The sequence below is a fragment of the Haematobia irritans genome, chromosome 5, assembly GCF_050003625.1.
Source record: "Haematobia irritans isolate KBUSLIRL chromosome 5, ASM5000362v1, whole genome shotgun sequence".
NCBI lineage: Eukaryota > Metazoa > Arthropoda > Insecta > Diptera > Muscidae > Haematobia > Haematobia irritans.
The window spans coordinates 53,338,013-53,361,873 of NC_134401.1; the positions used below are offsets into that span (position 1 = coordinate 53,338,013).

The 23,861-nt window shown below is 33.0% G+C and overlaps 1 protein-coding gene across 5 annotated transcripts; it reads right to left on the reverse strand.

The window, feature by feature from the left end:
- Window positions 1-1,401: 1,401 nt before the first annotated feature.
- Window positions 1,402-17,183, reverse strand: nw (narrow). Of its 5 annotated transcripts, none has more exons than XM_075310762.1 (4): window positions 16,606-17,183; window positions 8,008-8,383; window positions 3,615-3,764; window positions 1,402-2,739 (listed from the first exon to the last, which is right to left on the reverse strand). In XM_075310762.1, the coding sequence occupies exons 1-4, from the start codon at window positions 16,652-16,654 to the stop codon at window positions 1,929-1,931; spliced, it is 1,386 nt and encodes a 461-aa protein (XP_075166877.1). In that variant the 5' UTR covers window positions 16,655-17,183; the 3' UTR covers window positions 1,402-1,928. The 5 variants fall into 5 exon arrangements, with proteins under 5 accessions (XP_075166877.1, XP_075166876.1, XP_075166878.1 ...); XM_075310761.1 differs by having other exon boundaries at window positions 3,615-3,767; XM_075310765.1 differs by lacking the exon at window positions 1,402-2,739 and having other exon boundaries at window positions 3,411-3,764.
- Window positions 17,184-23,861: the final 6,678 nt, after the last annotated feature.

Consider the following 23,861-nt stretch of genomic DNA (forward strand, 5'->3'; position numbering starts at 1 on the left):
GGGTAATTTATCGCTTCGGAAATTTGGACAAAATTTTGAAGGATGTCTGGGGGGGGCATAGCCCCCCCCAGAGAAAATTTCTAGCTCCGCCAATGCTTCCAGAAGATGCACTCCCAAAGATGTTCTATATTTTAAATACACAGGAAGTTCTTTTAATTCAATTTTTTAGACTTCGCTTTTTTCTTAGTTTTAATGGGTAGTTTTAATTTTGTTTTGTTTCAAAAAGTTAAAAACAGAATAAGAATTAATAAAATTATAGAAATTATTTAAATTTTGCCGAAACAAATGCTAAACCCAATCAAGAAATATTTTCAAAATATTTTAGGTCGAACATTTCAGAAAAGCGTTAGAATGCATTAAAAATCATAAAAAAAATTATAAAAAGTATTTATTTGGCAAAATATGACAATACTTTTTTAATTCACATCCAGAACACTGAATTCGGATCACAACGTAAGAAGTGATGCAAATTCAGTGTAACATCCGTCCTATGACAAGCCCATGTTAAATTCATAGCCAAAAAGAACATTTCCACTACTTTTTTGGTGATGCTTTTTTTGCTGGGTATATGAAAACATTTATCCATACACTCATAGGAAAAAGTGTGCTAAAAACAGCAGTCGATGTCTGCTGTTATATTTTTGTACTTCAGAGTCTAACGAACAACAAATTATAAAATTTTTAGGTTATAAATTTTCCCCCAAAGCATATTTAAGAACCAAAAGTAGTTTTTGGTATATATTTGCACTCTGATATACTTACATGCTCATAAATTCGATCAGCAAACATTTTGTTTGCTGTTATGCCTCAATTTGATAAATATTCAGATATTCATAAAATATTGCTTTAAATGTGTTACGATAGCCCCTAAGTTGACCTTTTTTATTTGTATCACCCAAACTAAAACATGTTTTAGTGTAATCGAGCTTAAAAAATAGCAGACTATGTTTGCTATTTCAGCAAACAGTGACTGCTTTCCCTTTTTCAGCAGAGTTTTTGCTGTCCTAGCAGACTTTTTTGCTTTTTCTACTAACAAATTTAAACAAATTTGGACTCTCAAGTAAGTCCTGGAGAATCATTTTATTGTAATCTCGTTAGGGGACATTAGTATTCAATTTTACATAACCATACAAAAAATTGTTCCATAATTATAGATCTCACGTTTAGTGTTTTTGTATGGATCTATAATATCCATATTAACTAACTTCCAGTTCAGAAAACTATCTTAAAAAGTTTTAAAATACAGATGAATACTGTACCTGTAAGGACAACGTAAGTAATTGAGGACGATTAACTTTAGCAATCCATTTGGTAGAGTACATAGTATTCGGATTAGACTAGCTTAATTATCCAACTAATATCTCCACCTATAAAACTTCTCTTCTCTGAGCCATTTCACAATTTATTTCAAAAGAATCGCTTTATTTCATTAAAAATTACATTTAGACAATCTTATTTGATAAAATCTCTATAAAAAATATACACTAAAATCGAATCGAATCATTGTTTCTTTAAAATTAAAACTTAAAACTATTTGCATTTATTTCAATGTGCTTTTATCTCTCTATTTTTTTTTCTTCTTCTTCGAATAGAATTCAGCCCCATATTGAATAAAGTTCCAAAGAGAAGTAAACAATTTCAATGGACGAAAACTTGTACACCACAAAGAAATTTCGAATTTCATAAGAGGTCCGCTACAAGAAATGTCCATTAAATAATTTTTCATTCAATTCCCAAAGGAACTCAAATACGAAAGGTGATGTATGCGTTTGATTGAGATTCTCAATTTTTTGTTTTTTTTTTTTTTAACTAAATCGTATTTAAAAGAAAAAAATGTTTGGTCAAATATTTAAAGTATTTGTGAATGTATGTATGGGTAAGGGAATTGGAGATGCTTGTGTGGGTGTATATGTATATAGTTGGGGAAACTATTCGTCATTGTTGCTGTTGACAGCCACAGATTTTTCACCCAAAACTCGCATAGCATTCGAATAATCCGAATCAATTTGTGGTATTATCTGTTTATCATTGGGACGCAATGTGCGAATAAGATCAGTCAAAGACAAAAACGATTGATGACCAATATCATCTAGATCAGGTGTCAGAGATGGAATATGACGATTTTCTTCACTGGCACGTTTCTCAACTTCTTGGGAAATTTGCTTTAGACGAACTTCCACAGAGGGAATTTCAGGGTTTGATTGATTTTCAGTTTCATAAATTTCCGAAGATTTTTCTTTAGCCATAGCCGATGATTCTTCTAAACCTTCCTCATGGGATGCAGAGCTGGAAGAAGCCATGGCAATATTTTCTTTATCACTGCTTTCATCATCAGCTTGGACACTTGATGCTTCATTGTTGGGCTCGTGATCTTGATCATCCTGATGTTGGTCTTCTATAGAATTTTCTTGGCTTTGAGCACTAGCTTCTTCCATCTCATGATCACCTTCCTCATTGGCTAAATCACGGCCCTGGACCTCCTCACCAGCACTAGCACTAACTTCCTCATCTTCTTCGTAATGCTCGGCGTCCTCTTCATCACCATCATGATGATCTTTCATTATGGTAGCCTCTAAGGCCCGCTCTTGATCTAGCTTCAAAGAAACATAGGAGGGTTGGTTGGTCTTTTTCGAAGTGGCGGCAAATGACGACATCAATAAAGGCAAAGGAGTTGTGGTTCTCTTTTCAGCTTGTATAGAATCGGCCATATTACGTGGAGTTGTAGTGGTGATGGGGCGTCTGAAGGAGATCATAAGGAGAGAAGAATTATAGAAGAAGGAATGACTGGTTAGTTATGTTTGAACATAAAAACAAAACGTATAGAGGATATACTCCAGACTACATTGAATGAAACTACTTTAGGAAAAGCTAAGCCCCAATTCACCACTATAGAAATTTAACATGAGAAAACTGTTAGAGAAAAGGCCTTTAAGCTAATTAGCTGGTGGTTAGTTAAGAAAAAAAAAAAAAAAACAAAACGATGCATAAATAATAGCCTTAGGAAATGGGTCGAAAGACTATAACAAAGGAATAGCATTAGAATGGCAAGGCAAAACAGAAGACCAAATGGAGATAAAAAAGTTGTGTACTAAGAAACTAGGATGACAACAGCAACATTTGCATTGTTTTTTTTCTAAATATGTATGCAAAAGGTTAATGGGGTTTGGCTTTTACAAGGGACAAGGGTAGGGGACACATATGTAGGGAAGTTTATTGTGGATGAGGTCTTTGCGGACAGGCAGTTAGCGTTATATATTCTTATAAATATTAGTGTTATTTAGAGTTTTTGTTTGTTTGTTGTATGACTTGGGGTTTAGCTCACCTAAAATAAGTTTAGCGAGAGACACGAGTGCCTTAGTTTTTTTTCTGATTCTGATTACGTTTTTTGTTTTTAATCCATAAAGGAGCAGTTTTCAGAGTTTATTATTAAATGTATATTGTAGGTGGTATAGTAGTCTTAAAAGTAAACATTTTACAGGCTAGATTTGTTTGTTTGTTTGTTGGGTTTTTTTTTCTTTTTGTGTCACTTTTTGTTTAAATTTTCTTAAAAAATTGGCGTTTTTTTTTGTTTACTCCTATGCTGGAAAGGGAGTAGGGCTCTGGTCTCTGCTTACCCCTGCGCTGAAGAAACAGGAATACTGCCATAATTATAATAATAACAACGAGTTTGTTCACATATGAAATCCTTTACAGCCGAACAATCTTCGGGCATCCATTTCAAGGTGGGTTGTCTTAAAATCACACAGCCTTTTTCAGCGCCGCTGCTGCTGTTAGGAGAAGGTTAAGAAAAATAAACAAAATACACAAATTTAGTTTAAATTAAACAAATAATGAGAAGTCAAAGGAAAAGTTCCCGTCTTGACATTAGCTTTCGTAGAATTAAATTCATATGATTTTTAGTTAGTCTTAATCTTATAGGGAAAAACTCTGTCAATACAAATGAATGACGACAGAAGAATTACTGCTGTTTTAATAGTTTAGTTTATCGTTTGGTATAACTGCAAAACATCTGCAATTTCGCAGTACCGGTTAAAAAGTCCGTCCGTTTGTTGAAAATGACGGCTATTGCAATGAATTAATGAAATGTAAGAAAAATCCCTGCTAATGATAGTGAATACTGACGACTGGTTATCAGCAGACGAACTACTGCTAATAGTTTATCATTTGCTGTAGGTTAGGTTAGGTTATGTGGCAGCCCGATGTATCAGGCTCACTTAGACTATTCAGTCCATTGTGATACCACAGTGGTGAACTGCTCTCTTATCAATGAATGCTGCCCGATTCTATGTTCAGCTCCTTGACAAAGAATCTCCTTCTTATAGCCGAGTCTGAGCAGCGTTTTACATTACGGTGAAACCACTTAGAGAAGCATTGATAAACTCAGAAATGTAACCACACAGAAAAAAATTTCACGAAAATTTTTCCAATTAAAATCTTGAGTTTTAAAAAATATTAAATTAAAAATTTAATTGATTCAACAATTTTTTTAATTGAAACAAAAATCAATCACACATATTAATAGTATAAATTAATTTTTTAATTGGATCAGTTAATTTTTTTAAATGACTGTTAATTAAATTTTTAATTGATACTATCACTTCTGTGATTGAAGACGTTTCAATTAAAAAATTAATTGGATCAATTAATTTAGTGATTGATTCGGATTTTTTTTTGTGTGTGCACCATTACTAAGAGGGGATAAACCACCGGTGAAAACTTTTTGGAGTTCGGTCGAAACTTGGGTTGAACCCACTACCTTATGTATACAAGGTGGGCGCCACGGGGCCTCCCGAATAAGTGAAGTAACTTAAATTGCGGCAACAATTTCTTCACAACGATTATTCTTTTGGGATCTGAAAACTGGAAAAAGTCGTTGGATGGCCATAACTGGAGAATAAGCTGGATGCTTAAGCAATTTGAAGTAGAAAGTGGTGGTTGATATTCAATTTTTGAGTCTGAGTCGATACAAATTTGTTTTTTCGATGCCAGTAAATTTCCACCAAAAAAATATAATTAAAGGAATCAGATTTACTATGAGATAAGTTGTACAACTAATCTTACGATCAAATTTTATCCATTTCTGATGCGAATAAGTGAAGTAACTTAAGTTGCGGCAACAATTTCTTCACAAAGAACATTCTTTTGGGATCTGAAAACAGGAAAAAGTCGTTGGTTGGCCAGAACTGGATAATAAGCTGAATACAGAGGCATTTTGAAGTAGAAAGTGATGGTTGATATTCAATTTTTGAGTCTGAGTCGATACAAATTTGTCTATTAAATTTCCACCAAAAAAATCTAATTAAAGGAATCCGATTTGCTATGAGATAAGTTGTACAACTAATCTTACGATCAAATTTTGTCCATTTCTGCTACTCATGATTACAATTAAATTATTTGTTATCTTCAATCACGAAATTAATTCATCCAATTAATTTTTTTTTTTAATTTCTTCCATCACATAAATGATAGTATCAACCAGGGTAATCGCAGCATTCTCGTTTGTCGGCAGTGCTGAAAATGTCCGCAATTTGTTTCTATGCGTGTCACTATTTTCACAACAGAATTCGAATCCTTTTCGCACTTTTACCTGTTTATACCCTTCACCACTACTGTGGTACAGGGTATAATAAGTTTGTGCATTTGTATGTAACGCCAAGAAGGAAAAGTCTGAGACCCATCGTTTAGTATACCGATCGTCTTAGAATTAAATTCTGAGTCGATTTAGCGATGTCCGTCTGTCTGTCTGTCCGTCTGTCTGTCTGTCTGTCTGTTGATGTATTTTTGTGTGCAAAGTACAGCTCGCAGTTTTAGTCCGATTGTCCTATAGGGTCCTGTTTCGGCTCAAAGACGATCCCTATTGATTTTGGAAAAAATCGGTTCAGATTTAGATATAGCTGCCATATATATTTTTCACCGATCTGGTCATAATTGGCGTGTATATCAACCGATCTTCCTCAAATTCCGTACATCCGAATATTTTATGAGTCTCGAAAAACTTGCAAAATATCAGCCAAATCGGTTCAGATTTAGATATAGCTCCCATATATAGCTTTCGCCCGATTTACACTCATATGACAACAGAGGCCAATTTTTAACTGCGATTTAGTTGAAATTTTGCACAGGGAGTAGAATTAGCATTGTTTCTATGCGTGCCAAATTTGGTTGAAATCGGCTCAGATTTAGATATAGCTCCCATATATAGCTTTCGCCCGATTTACACTCATATGACAACAGAGGCCAATTTTTAACTCCGATTTAGTTGAAATTTTGCACAGGGAGTAGAATTAGCATTGTAGCTATGCGTGCCAAATTTGGTTGAAATCGGTTCAGATTTAGATATATCTCCCATATATAGCTTTCGCCCGATTTACACTCATATGACCACAGATGCCAATATTTTGACTGCGATTTAGTTGAAATTTTGCACAGGGAGTATAATTAGCATTGTTGCTGTGCAAGCCAAATTTGGTTGAAATCGGTTCAGATTTAGATATAGCTCCCATATATAACTTTCGCCCGATTTACACTCATATGACAACAGAGGCCAATTTTTAACTGCGATTTAGTTGAAATTTTGCACAGGGAGTAGAATTAGCATTGTTTCTATGCGTGCCAAATTTGGTTGAAATCGGCTCAGATTTAGATATAGCTCCCATATATAGCTTTCGCCCGATTTACACTCATATGACAAGAGAGGCCAATTTTTAACTCCGATTTAGTTGAAATTTTGCACAGGGAGTAGAATTAGCATTGTAGCTATGCGTGCCAAATTTGGCTGACATCGGTTCAGATTTAGATATAGCTCCCATATATATGTTTTATTGATTTCGACAAAAATGGTCAAAATACCAACAGTTTCCTTGTTAAATCGCCACTGCTTAGTCGAAAAATTGTAAAATGGACTCTAATTTTCCTAAACTTCTAATACATATATATCGAGTAATAAATCATAAATAAACTTTTGCGAAGTTTCCTTAAAATTGCTTCAGATTTAAATGTTTCCCATATTTTTTTACTAACATTGTGTTCCACCCTAGTGCATTAGCCGACTTAAATTTTGAGTCTCTAGATTTTGTAGAAGTCTATCAAATTCTGTCCAAATCGGGTGATATTTAATGTATGTATTTGGGACAAACCTTTATATATTTATAGCCCCCAACATATTTGACGGATGTGATATGGTATCGAAAATTTAGATCTACAAAGTGGTGCAGGGTATAATATAGTCGGCCCCGCCCGACTTTAGACTTTCCTTACTTGTTTTTTTTTTTAGAAAAGCATCTAAAAAGTACATTTTCCGGGCAAAAATACAAAAAAGGTGCGCATGAATTTCTCTCTAATATTAGTTTAGCTCAATAACAAGAAACGGCGTTTCGCATTATGGTGAAATTAATTGGAGAAGCTTTGTAATGTCATCAGCATTACTGAGAAGGGATAAACCACCGCTTTTTAGTGTTCTGTGGAATTTGGGATTGGATCCGTACAAGGCGGACATGCTTCACCATTGCACCAAGGTGGCATCTAATCATCACCCTACGGTGCCTACTGGTAATTAATTTAATTTTAAAATTTAAATATATAAAATAAAGATAAATATATTTTTTTGTAACACAATCTTTTAGGCGTCATTTCACCAAACTTATACGAGCGTTTTTTTTAAGGTTAGGGCTAACTAAAAATCATTTGGATTTAATTTTCTGGTATGGCTTATGAAATTTTAAGAATAAAATGGACAGTTTTCAACAAAAAATATTTCCTTCGTTTTGTTTTATTTATTGTTGGTTTATTCTTCAATCATATTTGTTGTTTTGATCTCAGCTTAAAACCATTGCGTTGACTAAACTACAAGAGTAGCTTAACCAACAGAGGAAAAGAATGTTTGTCAAATTTATTTGGCAAACCGATAAGAAAGGGATCGGTCATATGTCAAGCCGAAAACTTTTCAATTAACCTGCTATATATTTAATTATATTTTTATTCTAGTTTTTTTTTTTTGCATACACATACCTGTCTCTGGCTGTTCTTTGTGGTGATGTATTACTATTATGATCCACAGGATCTAAGAGACCAGCTTGTATCGAATCAATGGTATTTTCGAAAAAGTCAAATGTTGCATTAAATGGCAGACCAGTACTCATCCATAGGAACATGCCCGTGCCCAAACGATTGCCTGATGTCCAGAAATCATAATTACCATATCCAGCATTCTTCAAATATGTGGTCATCGATTCAGCCTTTTCTTTGGTCTCAAACGAAGCCAATTGCAGACCCAGTGAACGACAATATTGATAGGCCAAAAAGTAATTCAATTCTGGTGAGTAGGGATTCATGCGGCTTATGAAATATTGTACACCATCCAAATGTATGGTGGTGATACGTTGGCCTGTGTGTCATCATCATCACCATCATGAAAAGAAAGTAGGAAAAAACAAATTAAAAAAAAATTAGCATAAAATTATGTGATAAGAAATTCTTGTCAAAGCTTTTATAGTAGAACAATTATGGCAATGGGTGTATAATTAAATTGCAGCGAACCCGCATAGATAAAGCAGCACTTTAATTATATCCCCACCCCTCCCCAATAATAGCTTATGCCGTCTCTATATATCTCCGCTATATAACCATAACTGAATTTGAAATTATTTCCGAACTGTTATTTTCTCTTCACCATCAGAACAGAGACACCCAGTTCTATGACCATTTTTATGTCAACATAAGTTGGCCGGTCATTACACTATCCACTTTATGTTCACTTGGAAATCGCTTCCTGTTATTAAAATTCATAACATCAACCATTGTTATGCCTTTCTAGAATATCTCCTTCTTTATCATTGACAGTGGCCATAACGACCCGAATACTTATTTAAAATTTTTCTTCGGAGGAATACAGAAAATACTTGATGATGGTTAAAACCAAAGTTGAGGAATCCCAGTGAGCAATATGCCAAAAATAAATAATGATCATATACACTTGACACCCCAAATTATATGGGAATAAATACATCGGAAATGGAGAAAAGCCAAAAAAAAAAAAAAAAAAACAAAAAAAAACGTTGGTTAGAAAGAGATAAAAAAGGGAAATTTATGGTTGGCGCTTCCAGAGACACATGGATGTATGTATATGATTTGAGTCAAAGTTATTTTAATAGCTCTAGGCAATTAAGAAGACAACCATTTTACCAATATGTTTCACATATAAATCAGAAGGTTTATATTGAATTTTCGAAAAACTGTAAGGGAAAGATCGACTTTTGAGTTTTCAATTCTTGTGGAGGTTTTTAAAAATTTGAAAAAAAAACCCGTCTATAGATTTTTGGGATTATTCAAAAATTGCAGATCGATACCATCACAGAAAAAAATGTCAACAATTTTTTTTCAATTAAAACAATTACTAAATTTGAAAAAATATTCAATTAAAATTTTATTTATTTCATTAATCTTTTAATTAGAATAAAACTCAATCACAAAAAATTATTAAATCAACTAAATAATGGGAATAATTACATTTTTTAATTGCAAAAATATTCAATTAAAAAATAATTGGATCAATTGATTTAATTTTTTGGTTTCAATCAATCACATTTAAGATTGAGTAAGAGAGGCTACAACCATCAACACCATTGATTGACAACGTTCATATTTTCTAGAAGACTGTTTTCAATTATTTTTCCATTTGATCTTAACTTAGTATTTTCTTAATTTGAATCATTAAATTTAATTCCATATAATACATTTGCTAACTTTAAATTATTGATTGAAACAAAAATATTGTTCTATGTGTTATAAAAAACTTCAATGTTGGAATGAGTAAGAGAAAGCTACCTCCATCAATGCAATTGATTGGCAACGCTAATATTTCCTAGATAAATGTTTTCAACTATATTTTTTTTACTTGATATTTTCTTGATTTGAGAAATTAAATTTAATTTCATATAATACAGAAATTTTTGTTCCCCCTAAATTTTGACCTTATTGCAGTTCGTAAGCCGGTATGACAATTTTTTTGTAATTTTTTTAATTATTATTAATATTCTACAGAAGAGCCTACAAAAAAACTGCTAAAACTGCAGTCAATGTTTGCTGTTATATTTTTGTAGTTTGTGGTCTGGCCAACAACAGCTCATAAAATTTTTAGGAATTTTTAATGAGAATCAAATTTTAAATGTCCTAAATACGATCAGCAGAAATTTAGTTAGTTTGAGAAATATACAGATTTTTTTACTAAATAGAACCAACACATTGCATTATGATAGCCCCTAATTTAATATTTTTGTTTGTTTCAACGAAACTAAAACATGTTAAAATAGTAGACAATGTTTGCAGATTTTCTACTAATTTAACAGTCTCTTTTGCTGTGTCTAATAACAAATTTCTTTGGGTGTATTCCCTTATATTTTTATTTTTCATAAAAAAAAAAATTCAAAATATATTTTGTAAATGTTTGTGATGAATTTTAATTAAAATTCTGGATTTTTGGGGACCAAAGCATATCAGTTTGGGAACAGAGCCGCAAAAATACTGGCAACACTGAAAAAAGCAATCATCACGACTCACACGCTGTAGTTAAAAGATTATTTTGGTGTATGATGTGGTATATATAGTTCAAAAAAGTCAATAAATAAAACTTAAAGTCTTCGAAACCAATTGCAAGTCCTCGTGGGAGTATGTCATATACCATGTAAATAACACTTCTTTTTTTAAAACATTTACCATTGTAGGAATTTAAAGTTTATTGTGCGAGTAAAAAAATTTAAGGAACAAATTCAGTACTATTCCATATATTGCCTTAAGTTTTTTTTTAATTTTCACTCAAAAGAAAAAACAGTAACAATAATCCGTTCGTCATTTTAAATACATTAATAAATTGGAGAAACTACAATTTCAATACTCGCTTAAAGAAACATGTTTGAAATCATATCGAATTCAAATCATTATCAAACTTTTATATTTGTTGGGAGTCTATTCTAGTTGATGTCGAAACAATATATGTTATTGCCCTCGAAAGAAAATGGCAGTAGTAATAATCTGTTTGTCATTTTAGATAAATTTTGTTTAAAGGAACGTGCTTGAAATCAAGTTGAATTCAAATCATTATAAAGCTTTTATAATTGTTGGGGTCTTGATAAGGTCTTTTTTATTTTTTTTTTTCAGTTCGCAAGCTTTTATAAAAGGTTGGCTGATAAGTCCCCGGTCTGACACATAGATGGCGTCGCTAGTATTAAATGCATATTATTTTTATATAGTACCAACCTTCAAATTTGATGTCTGTAAGTCAATTAGTTTGTGAGATAGAGCGTCTTTTGTGAAGCAACTTTTGTTATTGTGAAAAAAATGAAAAAAAAGGAATTTAAATTTTTTTCATAAAATACTGGGGAAAAATACGGTGGAAGCAAAAACTTGGCTTGATAATGAGTTTCCAGACTCTGCCTCAGGGAAATCAACAATAATTGATTGGTATGCAAAATTCAAGCGTGGTGAAATGAGCACGGAGGACGGTGAACGCAGTGGACGCCCGAAAGAGGTGGTTACCGACGAAAACATCAAAAAAATCCACAAAATGATTTTGAGTGACCGTAAAATGAAGTAGATCGAGATAGCAGAGACCTTAAAGATATCAAAGGAACGTGTTGGTCATAATATTTGGATATGCGGAAGCTCTGTGCAAAATGGGTGCCGCGCGAGCTCACATTTGACCAAAAACAAAAACGTGTTGATGATTCTGAGCGGTGTTTGCAGCTGTTAACTCGTAATACACCCGAGTTTTTCCGTCGATATGTGACAATGGATGAAACATGGCTCCATCACTACACTCCTGAGTCCAATCGACAGTCGGCTGAGTGGACAGCGACCGGTGAACCGTCTCCGAAGTGTGGAAAGACTCAAAAGTCCGTTGGCAAAGTAATGGCCTCTGTTTTTTGGGATGCGCATGGAATAATTTTTATCGATTATCTTGAGAAGGGAAAAACCATCAACAGTGACTATTATATGGCGTTATTGGAGCGTTTGAAGGTCGAAATCGCGGCAAAACGGCCCCATATTAAGAAGAAAAAAGTGTTGTTCCACCAAGACAACGCACCGTGCCACAAGTCATTGAGAACGATGGCAAAAATTCATGAATTGGGCTTCGAATTGCTTCCCCACCCACCGTATTCTCCAGATATGGCCCCCAGCGACTTTTTCTTGTTCTCAGACCTCAAAAGGATTCTCGCTGGGAAAAAATTTGGCTGCAATGAAGAGGTGTTCACCGAAACTGAGGCCTATTTTGAGGCAAAACCGAAGGAGTACTACCAAAATGGTATCAAAAAATTGGAAGGTCGTTATAATCGTTGTATCGCTCTTGAAGGGAACTATGTTGAATAATAAAAACGAATTTTGACAAAAAAAATGTGTTTTTCTTTTTTAGACCGGGGACTTATCAGCCAACCTGTTATTGCCCTCGAAAGAAAAAGGCGGTAATAATAATCTGTTTGCCATTTTAGATAAATTTTGTTTAAAGGAACGTGCTTGAAATCAAGTCGAATTAAAATCATTATTAAGCTTTTATATTTGTTGGGGTCTTGGTAAGGTCTTTTTTATTTTTTCTCAGTTCGCAAGCGTTTATATAAGTCATAGTTTTCATATAAATTTAATTGCTAGACCTATAGGCACAGGGTTGATTTCTCAATCCCCCATGTTCTGAAATTCGGAATCGCAAAATTTTCGTTTGGCCATAATTTCTTAATTCTGAAACTTATAAACTTAAATTTTGGTAATATAGTTCTGTTTAATGAGAAGTTCAAATTAAAATTGTGTTGAAATCCCAGAGTATGTCTATTCCTTCGTTACAAGAAAAATAAATTCTTGCGATTTACGATTCCGAATTTCGGAACATGGGGGAATGTCTTTTTATTATTTATCGTGTCGCTTAAACACCTGATCACATGCAAAAATTTTATTAATCTATGGTTTCAACTCCTATTAACTAAATAAACTTTAAAAACTCATCATGCGCAAAATCAAATAAATCCGATTCCATTTTGCTTGGAGAATATGCACACAAGAAGAAAGTAGCTTAAAAAAGTGAAACTTCTTTTACTTTTTTTCCATTGAAATCCAGCAAAAACTGCACCTAAGGAATGTATTAAATATTCTGTATGTGTGTTAACTCAAAAAACGGCCGCCAGTTATATTCCTCGAAAAAATATGCATTATGGAAATATGTATGCATTTATTAAAATGTGTCCGCTTTTGATGTTGTATTGAATTATTTTTATGTTTTAGTTTTTTTTGTGAAGAAAGCAGTACTATTTTTTGTGGTATGAGGTATGTTACTTTAGCTTAGGGAATGAATTCAACTTTTTTTCTATAATATAAAAAAAATCAATAAAACTATGGTATGCAAGAATAACTTTCAATCATTATAAAGCCACAACACGTTTTGATGTCATAAAGAAATTCTTCTTAACTTCAATGCGATTAAGTGTGGGTGAATATTTCAAAGTGGTTGTATGGAAAGAAAAGAAAGCGAATAAAAGATTGTTCCGTCCAGAAGTTTTATATACTTATGCTTTATATTTCGTATATGTATTTTATTTTGCAAAAAATCATATTAATTATGACATTTATATATTTAATCCATTGTTTTTATACTTCGTTTTAGTTTAATTTAATCTGTTTGTATAAGTGCAAATGCCTGTACTTTAAATTATAGGACTTACGGTCATTTTCATGTAGCTCCGTTAGGCTTTAACTGCCAGTTAACAGAAAGTTAATTGCAAATATCTTTTATCCAGTTAACTTTAACTCAAGTGTTAAAATTTCCATCAGTTAAGCTCCTAACTGGCATATAGAATATATAGACAAGATGCCAGATATGTCTAAAGTTCGTTAGCTAACGTAACACTAACGGAGCTTCATGAAAATGGGGGTTAGAGTCTTGTTTTGCAGGAACCAAATTCAATAAAATTTGAAATATTCAAAATAAACTTTAATACCATCATTTGATAAAAGTTTCATTTTCATATGGTCTAATATCGATATTCAAATATTAAGACAAGATAAGAAGTAAATTTCGTATCCAGTTATGGCGATACGTATTAATTTGACAAGGATTTAGTGCAGAAATTTAAGTTTTTCCTAAAAAAATTGACGTTGTTGCATCTATTGTGTTAGTTTGAAGAGCTGTTGTGTGGTTGGCTGTGTGTGTGCGTTTTCTGTTTCACTTTTGCTGTTATGGAGAAAAAAGTTTGAAAGCCATTGGAATAGCATTCATTCGAAGAGAGTGAGTTGAAGAAACGGGAATGATAGGTTTGTTCTTTGCATAGCTAGTATGTAGGATGGTTCTGGAATTTTAGTAATGGTTATGATGCTTTAAATGTTAAAATGACTAGATATTGTACTGTTTTTGCTAATCAGTTAAAAATAGTATTTTTTTTAAGAAATAGCCTTTTTTTGTTTTATGAAAAATAAAATACTAAATTTATCTACTTTTTTGCATCAAGGAACTTCGTTTTTTGTATTTGTATATCTCACAAAATAGCTCAGAATTCGGCCCATCTCGAACTTCGTATGGCGGTAAAGAAATTTTTGCAAATTGACAAATATTATGTATTATTATTTATTATGTATTCATTTTATTATTTTCTATGTAGGTCGAAAACCTTTGTTGTTAGTATCTTCCCCATTTAGGTCTTAACTGCCAATTAGCAGAAAGTAAATTGAAAATATCTTCTCACCGATTAAACTTAACTGAAACATTTTCAGCAGTTAAGTTCGTAACTATACAAGATGACGGCTATGCCCATAGTACGGTTCAAAACTTCGTTAGTTAACGTAGCACTAACGGAGCTTCATGAAAATGGGGGTAAAGGTTAAAAAATAACAAAAAAAATGTTTGCCTAAAACATTTACATACCTATTTTTGTGATATCGTAGTTTGTAATGCAGTTTAGTCGAAAGTTTTCTAAAACTCTTTTTAGAAACTTATTAATAACACAGCAAAAAAATTTGGAAGTTCTTCCAAAGGTACAACTTTAAAAGCACTTCCAGAAGATGAGAGCATCTTGATGTTCTTTATTTTAACTACCTAGGAAGTTCTTTTAATTCAATTTTTTATAACTTGGGCTTTTCATACTTTTAATGGGAAATTTTAACTTTTTTTGTTTCAAATAGGTTAAAAACAGATTAAGAATTCATAAAATGGTACAAATCATTTAAATTTTGTCGAAAAAAATGCTAAATCCAATCTGAAAAAATTATGAATTTTTGAAAATATTTGAGGTCAAACGTTTCCGACAAGCGTTAGAATCCATTACAAATTATAAAAATTACTTATTTGACAAAATATCACAAATTTTTTTAATTTACATCCAAAACATTGAACTCGGCTCACACCTAAAGAAGTGATGCAAATTCAGTGCAACGGCTGTTGAAATGGAGGACTTCCGTCCTATGACAAGCCCATGTTAAATTCATCGCTTCTGCGTCAATTTTGCACCACTTCCGGATCCAAAAAGAACATTTTCATTACTTTTTTGGCGACGCTTTTTTTTGTTGGGAAAATTTTAGAAACCTATGAACTATTTTGTCCGAATTTCGTAGAACAATCGTGTTCTTCATTTCTATAAAACTTTCTTTTTTTCTTACTTTTAGTTTATGTCATCAAAATAAGCAAAACCAAAATATTTAAAATAAGGACTATTTTCTCAAATTTGGGAAAACACAACTGAATCGAAATATTCCAGTCTATGCGAAAATCGAAATTTTCCAACAAATTAAAAGTTCCAAATTTGACAAATTTTCATGAACTTAAATAATGTAAAATCGGCTATAGAAATATTATCACTTATTTTCTGAGGGCATTAATTAATTTTTCTCATAAGATATTTATTTTTCTGAGTCTTTGTAAAATTTTTCCAAATTAAACATATTGACAATCTCGAATTTAGTAAAATTTTGCTCTTCATTTGTATGCAATTTTTTTTCAGTTCATATCATCAATCAAAAATAATTAAAATAAGCAAAATTTTCTCACATTTGCTAAAACTCAACCAAAAAGAACAAATTTTAAAGTTAAATTGGCTATAGAAATTTTCACAGAATTTCTTCTGAGGGTAGAAATTAATTTTCCCCAAAAAACAATTACATTTTTTCAGTCTATGCGAAAATCGAATTTTCCATGAAATTAAAAATTATATATCAGAGAAATTTTCATGAACTAAAATAATGTTCAATTTCCCATTTTTTTTCAGACCATAGTAATTAATCTTTCTCATATAATAATTTATTTTTTTTTCGAAATTAAAAAGTCGAATACTATTCATTTTGGTTTGAATTTTCTTTAATTTTCGATAGGCAATAATTTTCTCCTCACTTATATATATCCTCTCTAAAATGTTATTGGAAAATATTCCAATTGTTTTCGAATTGGTTTAAAAATATTTTCAAATATTCTGATTGGTTTTTGGATAATTCCAAGGGTTATAAAAAATGTAGTCTGTGATTAAAATTCACATTAAAATGGTAAATTTTTTCAGTTTTAGTCATTTTTCACAATATTTTTTTTTTCACAAATATTTTTGTAGACCATTTGCAATTGCAGTCGATAATCACTTCACATACACTCACCTGTAGATAGGACCGCTAAACTTAATAGACAAATTAGGATTTTATTCATTTTGAGAATGAGATTTGTGTGTGTGGGGGGGATTTCTATGGATATTTGCTTTAAGGCTTTGTTTTTTGCTATTTCGTGGGAATCTCTTTTAGAAGAATTCCTCACACTTTTACTAACGGCGTCTCAATTTAAACTGAAATGTCTTGTCGTTATGCCAACAAACTTTGGTAACGGCCAAACGTTGATCTCTACGTTCACTCTCTGTCTCTCTGTGGCTTAAAGGCCTGTTCTTTTTTCTTTTTCGTTGAACACAGGCAACAGTCCTGTGATCTTGATCACAAACCAAAATTTGTCAAAAAAAAAAATACACCAACAATGTTCACTGCTATATATACCAAAAGTGTATATATGTTGGAAGAGTTTCAAGTATAGACGTTTGTACGTGTGTGTTAATTTTTTTTTATTTCTTTAAGTTAAGAAAAAGAATTCTTTTATTTAGATTTTATTTTTGGTATTCCTTTTCTATTTCGTTGATATAGCGCGAGTTGTTGCCGATTCAAATTCTCGATCGCGAATGCCTGAAATTGGGATGTGTTGTAAGCTTAAAAGGAATTTCTAGCCAGACATTAAATATCAAGAAATGGGAAAACCAAGAAGTAAATAAGCCACCAGTTGGAGAATAAGGCGCGCAGACAATAAGAAAAAACAGTCAAAAGAAAATCCAAAGAATCAACAGCCATGGCTGCGCAGCCGCTGTTGTGGCAATGAAAGACTTACACACTACCTCAAAATGAAAGAAGGCTAATACGTCTTAGGCTGGCTTAAAACAAGTGAATGTGTGTGTGCGAGAGAGAGAAGGCTTGTATATACATGGGGGTGCCTGTGTATTACGTCTACTACGCTAACCCACTAGAGATAGACTCTTAAGAGCTAATTTTTACACCAAAAATGTCACTTATATACACTCAAAAAAAAAATGAACCCTATATGGCACTATAGCCAAGTTAACCTTAGTTTAGTTTTTGGTAATTATTATGTTGTAGTTAAAGTTTCCCCAATATGAGAATGTTTCCTTCACTTTAATGTTTTTATACTCTCCATCATAGGATGAGGGACTATACAAAGTTTATCATTCCGTTTGTAACACATCGAAATATTGGTCTCTGATCCCATATATTCTGGGTCCTGGCGCAATTCGGAGTTGATCTAGAGGTGTCCGTCTGATGGAGTCACGCACAAAAACAAGCTATCCATTTGAAACTTTGTACACTCAAAAAAAAAAGGCATGTCCGGTTCCAAAAATGTTGTCTTTACTCTAATGATTTTGGTACTGATTCCGAGCCAAAGAAGCGCAGAATTAAAATAAGGATACTTTAAAGATACAATTCTCTTTTAAATTTGGGTTTTGCGTACTTGATTCTGGGAAGCAAATTTAATTTTTTCAACTTTTTTCCTTCATACACTGAAAAAAATATTGACCTAATATGGAAGATTATGCAACTTAAATTTTAGGACTCGAAATTTACGCAATGCTAAGGACAAAATTCTTTAAAATAATGACATTTTAATTAAAAGAAAGTTTATAATCCTTGCTTCAAAAAATTTTTTTCATTAAATTTAGGACACAAATCTTGAAAATATAGGCTAAGACTTATTTTAAGGATTTGCATCTTTGGTTTAAAGTTTTTTTAGCATTAAGAAAATAGTTTTTACTTTGAAGTATTTGGCATAATTTGGATTTTGAAACTGGAATTGGTTTGTACTTGAATACCTTTATTAATATATAGCAAACAGAGAATAAAAATTCGATGAATGAGATCTGTGTTCAATTTTAATTTTTATCGATCCCAGGGAGGTCCCTAAAAACGTCTTTATTTTAAAGAAGCCGCATTCATATTTTAAGGACATGAAATCTTTGGCCTCATGACAATATTTTTTTCAGTGTACAAGTAGTTGTTATTAATGCTGGTCAAATGGTATTGCATATGCGACATATCGCATCACTTTTAGATATAGCCCTCATATAAACCGACTCCCAGATTTGACTCCTGAGCCTCTTGGAAGAACAAATTTCGTCCGATCCGGCTGAAATTTTGTACGTGATGTAAGTATATGCCCTCTAACAACAGTGCACGAATTGTTTCGAATAGATCCATAATTATAAATTGCTCCCATATAAATCGATTTTCTGGAAGGAGCAAATTTCGTCAGTTGTGGTTCAAATTTGATGTCAGTATATGCCCTCTAACAATCGAGCCAAAATTTCCATATAGTATCATAATTATAAATGGCATCATATATTATCGGCAGAATTTCCTAAAGACAGTTGAAGCCCTGGTCAGACAAACATTTCGGCCGCAGACCATGGACATTCCAAAACGACTCAGCACCATCGCAGCACGCGTCAACTAAAAAAGGCTTATAAAGGAGGTTTCTCGTTTAATTTCTACCGCACAATGGCCACCAAAATCTACGAATCTCAATCCGTTGCACTTTTGCGCCTAGGATACTTTGGAGTGTAAGGTTGGCACTAAAAACTACACCGAAAGAATTTTCTTCGTAAAAAGAACGAAAACTTTCGTTAAAAGAACGAAATTTGTCATTGTTTTACTTCGTCATTTCAAAGAAAATGTTTCGTACTTTTTATGAAGAAATTTTAACGCAGAATGTTTCGTAAAATATTCAAAAATTCGTAAAAACTTATACACAAAAGTCATGAAATTTGAAGAAGTTTCGTTAAAAGTACGAACTTTTTTGCGAAGAATGAAGAATGCAGATTACTTGACAATATATAGAACTTCAGGGGGTTTGATGAGAGATATTCTCTTAAGCAGACCAGTTCAACCAGTGCGCTTTCAGAAGATAAATTTAAAGATTCCAATATATTCGGAACACATATTTATGGTCTTAAAAAACCTCTAGATTCCAAAATTCAGTCAAATTTGATAAAAACTACGGTATCTAGAGCTCAAGAAGTAAAATCGGGAGATTGGTGTATTTGAGGGTTATAGCAAACCATAGACCGATACCCACAATATTCGGCACATCTAATACCCCTAGATTTCGGTTTATATGGGGGCTATATCAAAAAAAAAAAACAATAGCCCATCTTTGAACTTGACCTGCCTGCAGACAAACAACCATTCTGTGTCAAATTGCAGGACGATAGCGTCATTATTGAAAGCTGTAGCGTGGTTACAACAGACAGACGGACATGTTTATATCGACATAGAATTTCTCCCTGATCAAGGATATGTATACTTTATATAGTCGGAAATCGATATTTCGATTTGATACAAACGGAATGCCAAATTTTTCAATGTGTTACAAACAGAATTTTTCACTTGTTACAAAAAATTTCGTAGTTTTTTTGAGTTCAAATTGCAAAAATGTCGTTAGCGCCATATGATTCTTAGATAGGCTCATTTGTGTAAATTTTACAAAGTTCAAAAAAATTCGGAACTATTTCCTGTGACATCCGAATTTAGTAAGGGTACCAAATTTGGCACGCATAGCTACAATGCTAATTCTACTCCCTGTGCAAAATTTCAACAAAATCGGAGCAAAAAATTGGCCTCTGTGGTCATATGAGTGTAAATCGGGCGAAAGCCATATATGGGAACTATATCTAAATCTGAGCCGATTCCTTCCAAAATCAATAGGGTTCTATTCTGAGCCAAAACACATACTTGTGCCAAATTTGAAGTCGATTGGACTAGACTTTGATTACAAAAATTTGTTTACGGACAGACGGACATGGCTATATCGACTCAGGAGCCCACCCTGAGCATTTTTGCCAAAGACACCATGTGTCTATCTCGTCTCCTTCTGGGTGTTGCAAACATATGCACTAACTTATAATACCCTGTTCCACAGTGTTGCGCAGGGTATAAAAATAATCAAAGAAAGTTTCTCATATTGAAGAAATTTTGACTAAAACATAATAGTTTCCATCCAGTATAGAGTTGAATTTGCGTTTGTATCCTGAAGGGTTCTTTGTTTTGTGTGTGTGTACAAAGTTCTTCCGATCCCCCATATTTTGCCATTGATGTAGGTAACCTTTGACATTGCCCACATCATTGGTTTAATACGATTGACTTCCTTTTCTTTTTGAAAGACCAAAAAATTTCTCTTAGTGCATACCAATTGGATTTGAATTAAAATATTGGAAGAAATCGCTTCAGTCTATCAGGCATAGTCTACTATTATCTCCAATTACTAGAGGTTTGTTCCACACTGACTACTTTCTGAAGAGACGATTAGTAGTTACATTTCTTTATACTCCTACATAGACGTAATATCACCTATACATTTAGCCAATTAAATATACCCATATTCTGAAAGATGGGAACAAAATGGGAAGAGAAAATAAATGTACCAACAAAGAATGAAAGAACACAATGAATTAACAACAAACAGAAACCATCAAAATCAAACCCTAGCGAACCATCATCATACAAAACTGAAGTAACAACCGATCCTAAATAGCTAACATCATTCTCACCATCAACATCAACGGGCAACAAGAACAAATGAAGGGAACGCACCACTAACGAAAAAACAGAATCAATGGACGAAACTATTCTGGCCAGCCATGACAAGGTAAATTCACTACATTTCTGCTAATTTCTGTTGTTGGTCTCCACAAAAACTTCATCCGTCTTAACAGTCTCAACGGCAATCATAGAGGCTGACAAGCATTTCAAGCCTAACTTTTTTTTTGTATTTGGTTTGATGTGGTATTGGTGTTAGCCTGGCTGGCAGAGCAGCACCCATACTGATCGAATATATTTTTAGAACAACACTCTAGCTGGTATGCCCAGCTCTGCTCTTTTTCTACTGCTTTTTTTCAATGGTGTTTTGTTGTTGTTGTTGTTAATGTTGATGTTACTATTTGTCTTTTATGTTGACTTGATGCGGCGACGATGGTACGGCACAATAATGTGGCATACTTGCTGTTGTGTCCCTCTGTTCCGTAGACACATTGGGCTATTGGAGACCAAAAATTGCACATTAGAATGCTATGTGTGTTGGTTGGTTGTTGTTGTTGTTGCTTTTATTTCCGGTTACATAGATGGTAATTCCAATTAGATACAATTAGTTAGCGGTCGTTAACCTTTGCTTCTTCTTCTTCGATTGCTACTGCTATTTGGGTCAATTCATACTCATAATTGCCCTAAGGGTGATATTCTTAATGTCCGATTATGGTGTTGGTTATTAAAAACATATTTTGTTGTCGCTTGTTTTTTTAATGCGGGTTGCGTGAATTGGAAGATAAGTGAGTTAGTGAGACAAGACAATTAAATGTAGGTTCAGGTTATAAAAACGCACATGGAAAACAGGTGGAATTCCATGATATTTTGAAATAACGGGACATGTCATTACATAATGGCTTGCAAATATAGGTGTAATTGAAGACTCTTCAGTTTAAGACAAAGTATTTTCATTGCAAAACTGAAGTTTTAGAGATCGCTGCAAATACAATGCCATATTTCTTTGTACGGTCATTTCATCAGCCTGCTTTTTATTTACTGTATGCTTTATCCAACACGAATATTAGCTCTCGTTTAAATTCAATGACAATTTTTTTTTAAATTGGCAACGTTTGTCTTCTGCAAAATTCGTGTAATAGCTTGGTAATGCCAAACAAAAAGCTTTTGAATTGCATCGTGGTTAAGAATATGTCATATCGATTATAAGTTAGATGATATTAATATACACACGAGGGTGGTCCAATAAGTACTTGGGCTAGAGTAATTAACTATAGTTTTGGAAGGTAAATCGCTCAGCAAAATCAAAGAGCAACGAAAGTTTCTAAATTGGCAACACTTTCCTGCTTCAAAAATCTTGTAATAGCTTGGTAATACCAAAACAATAAAATCGTAGTGATCGTGGGCAAAGTATCGATCATATCGGTTAAGATTTAGATGACACTCATATATAAACGAGCAAGGCATATTAATTAAAGGTAAAGTCACGAGCAAGCGTGTGTACCCCCCATGATATTAATAATGTCAAACTAAAATGGCAGATCACTCAAGTTTTGTTTGTATGTGTAGTGTTGTTGTGTTTGTGCATGTGTAGTGTTGTTGTATTGTTGAATGCATATATAAAACATCAACATTGTTGAATACTAAACGTAAACAAAGCCTTTGACAAGATGAATGTCGATATTAGTCACCTGATTGCATGACTTTACCTCTTTAATATGCCTTGATAAACGAGGGTGATACGATAAATATTGAGTATAGCATTTTACTATCGTTTAGCTAGGTAAATCGCACAGCAAAACTAAAGATCAATTGACGTTGTCAATTTTTGACATCCCAGTTGCCATGAAAAAGGAGGATAAAGTGACGATAAATCCACGATCCCGTACTAGTATACCGCCCTGTAATGGTGAGTGATATAGCTGAGACAATAGGCCTTTCCATCTTTGGATGGGTTTGGCCATATCCTATACGAAATTTTCGACATGAGAAAGTTTTCGTTTATACACCCAGAGAAATGGTTGGTTGGAATTCGAGCAGGATAACAGAAAGATAGTTCAGATACATTATTTTTAGTTGTGTGGATCATATGCTTGTTGTTTCTTTCGTTTGGTGGTTGATATAACAAATAAAATATCAATGCAATCAAATGCTATTACTAACGACCAAATATTGGTTGTTGTAAATCAATTCATTAAAAACAAATTGCGTTGTGTTCCGCTCTGTTGTGTTGATTGATTTATTTTCCCAAAGTGTCAGCAAAACTGATAAAAAAATCTGTACAGCAGATAATTTGGTTGTGTCAACAGATTTAAAAACTGATTGTTGCTGCAACCAATATTTGGATATATCAACTTCAATACTTCAATGTGAGTAAAATTGTTAAAAAGGTAAGTAGAATATTAAATGTCAATAAATCGATAATAATTTGAAAATTTACATTTCAGTTTAAATATGTATAGTATAAAATCTGAATACTGCTAATCCATCCATCTCCAAAACGAAATAAAAAGAAGTAAGTTCATTGCTTCGACTGCTCCTTGATCTCAGATGGTGGATCTATGTTTCGTTAGCCTGAGAGGTATTTTCAAATGTTTCTTGTATCGCATGCACATTAAAACAGTCCTTCAATCTTAAATAATGGATTTGTCTAAATGTATGCGCAATGGTAGCCGTTTCGGGGCATCTGAACATTACCCATCAAAAACCATTGGGGTCTACGTAGCAACTCACTCAATAACAAAATCTTGGCGGTAGCTACAGGAGGAAAAGAACTT

Excerpts from the sequence above, each read along its gene's own strand:
- nw (XM_075310761.1), bottom strand. The coding sequence starts at position 16,654 with ATGAATAAAATCCTAATTTGTCTATTAAGTTTAGCGGTCCTATCTACA. Across the intron at positions 3,768-8,007 it reads CAAAGAACAGCCAGAGACAG|CAGCAGCGGCGCTGAAAAAG; the intron begins GTATGTGTATGC and ends TTCTCCTAACAG. Across the intron at positions 2,740-3,614 it reads CCTGTTTCTTCAGCGCAGGG|ACGCCCCATCACCACTACAA; the intron begins GTAAGCAGAGAC and ends GATCTCCTTCAG.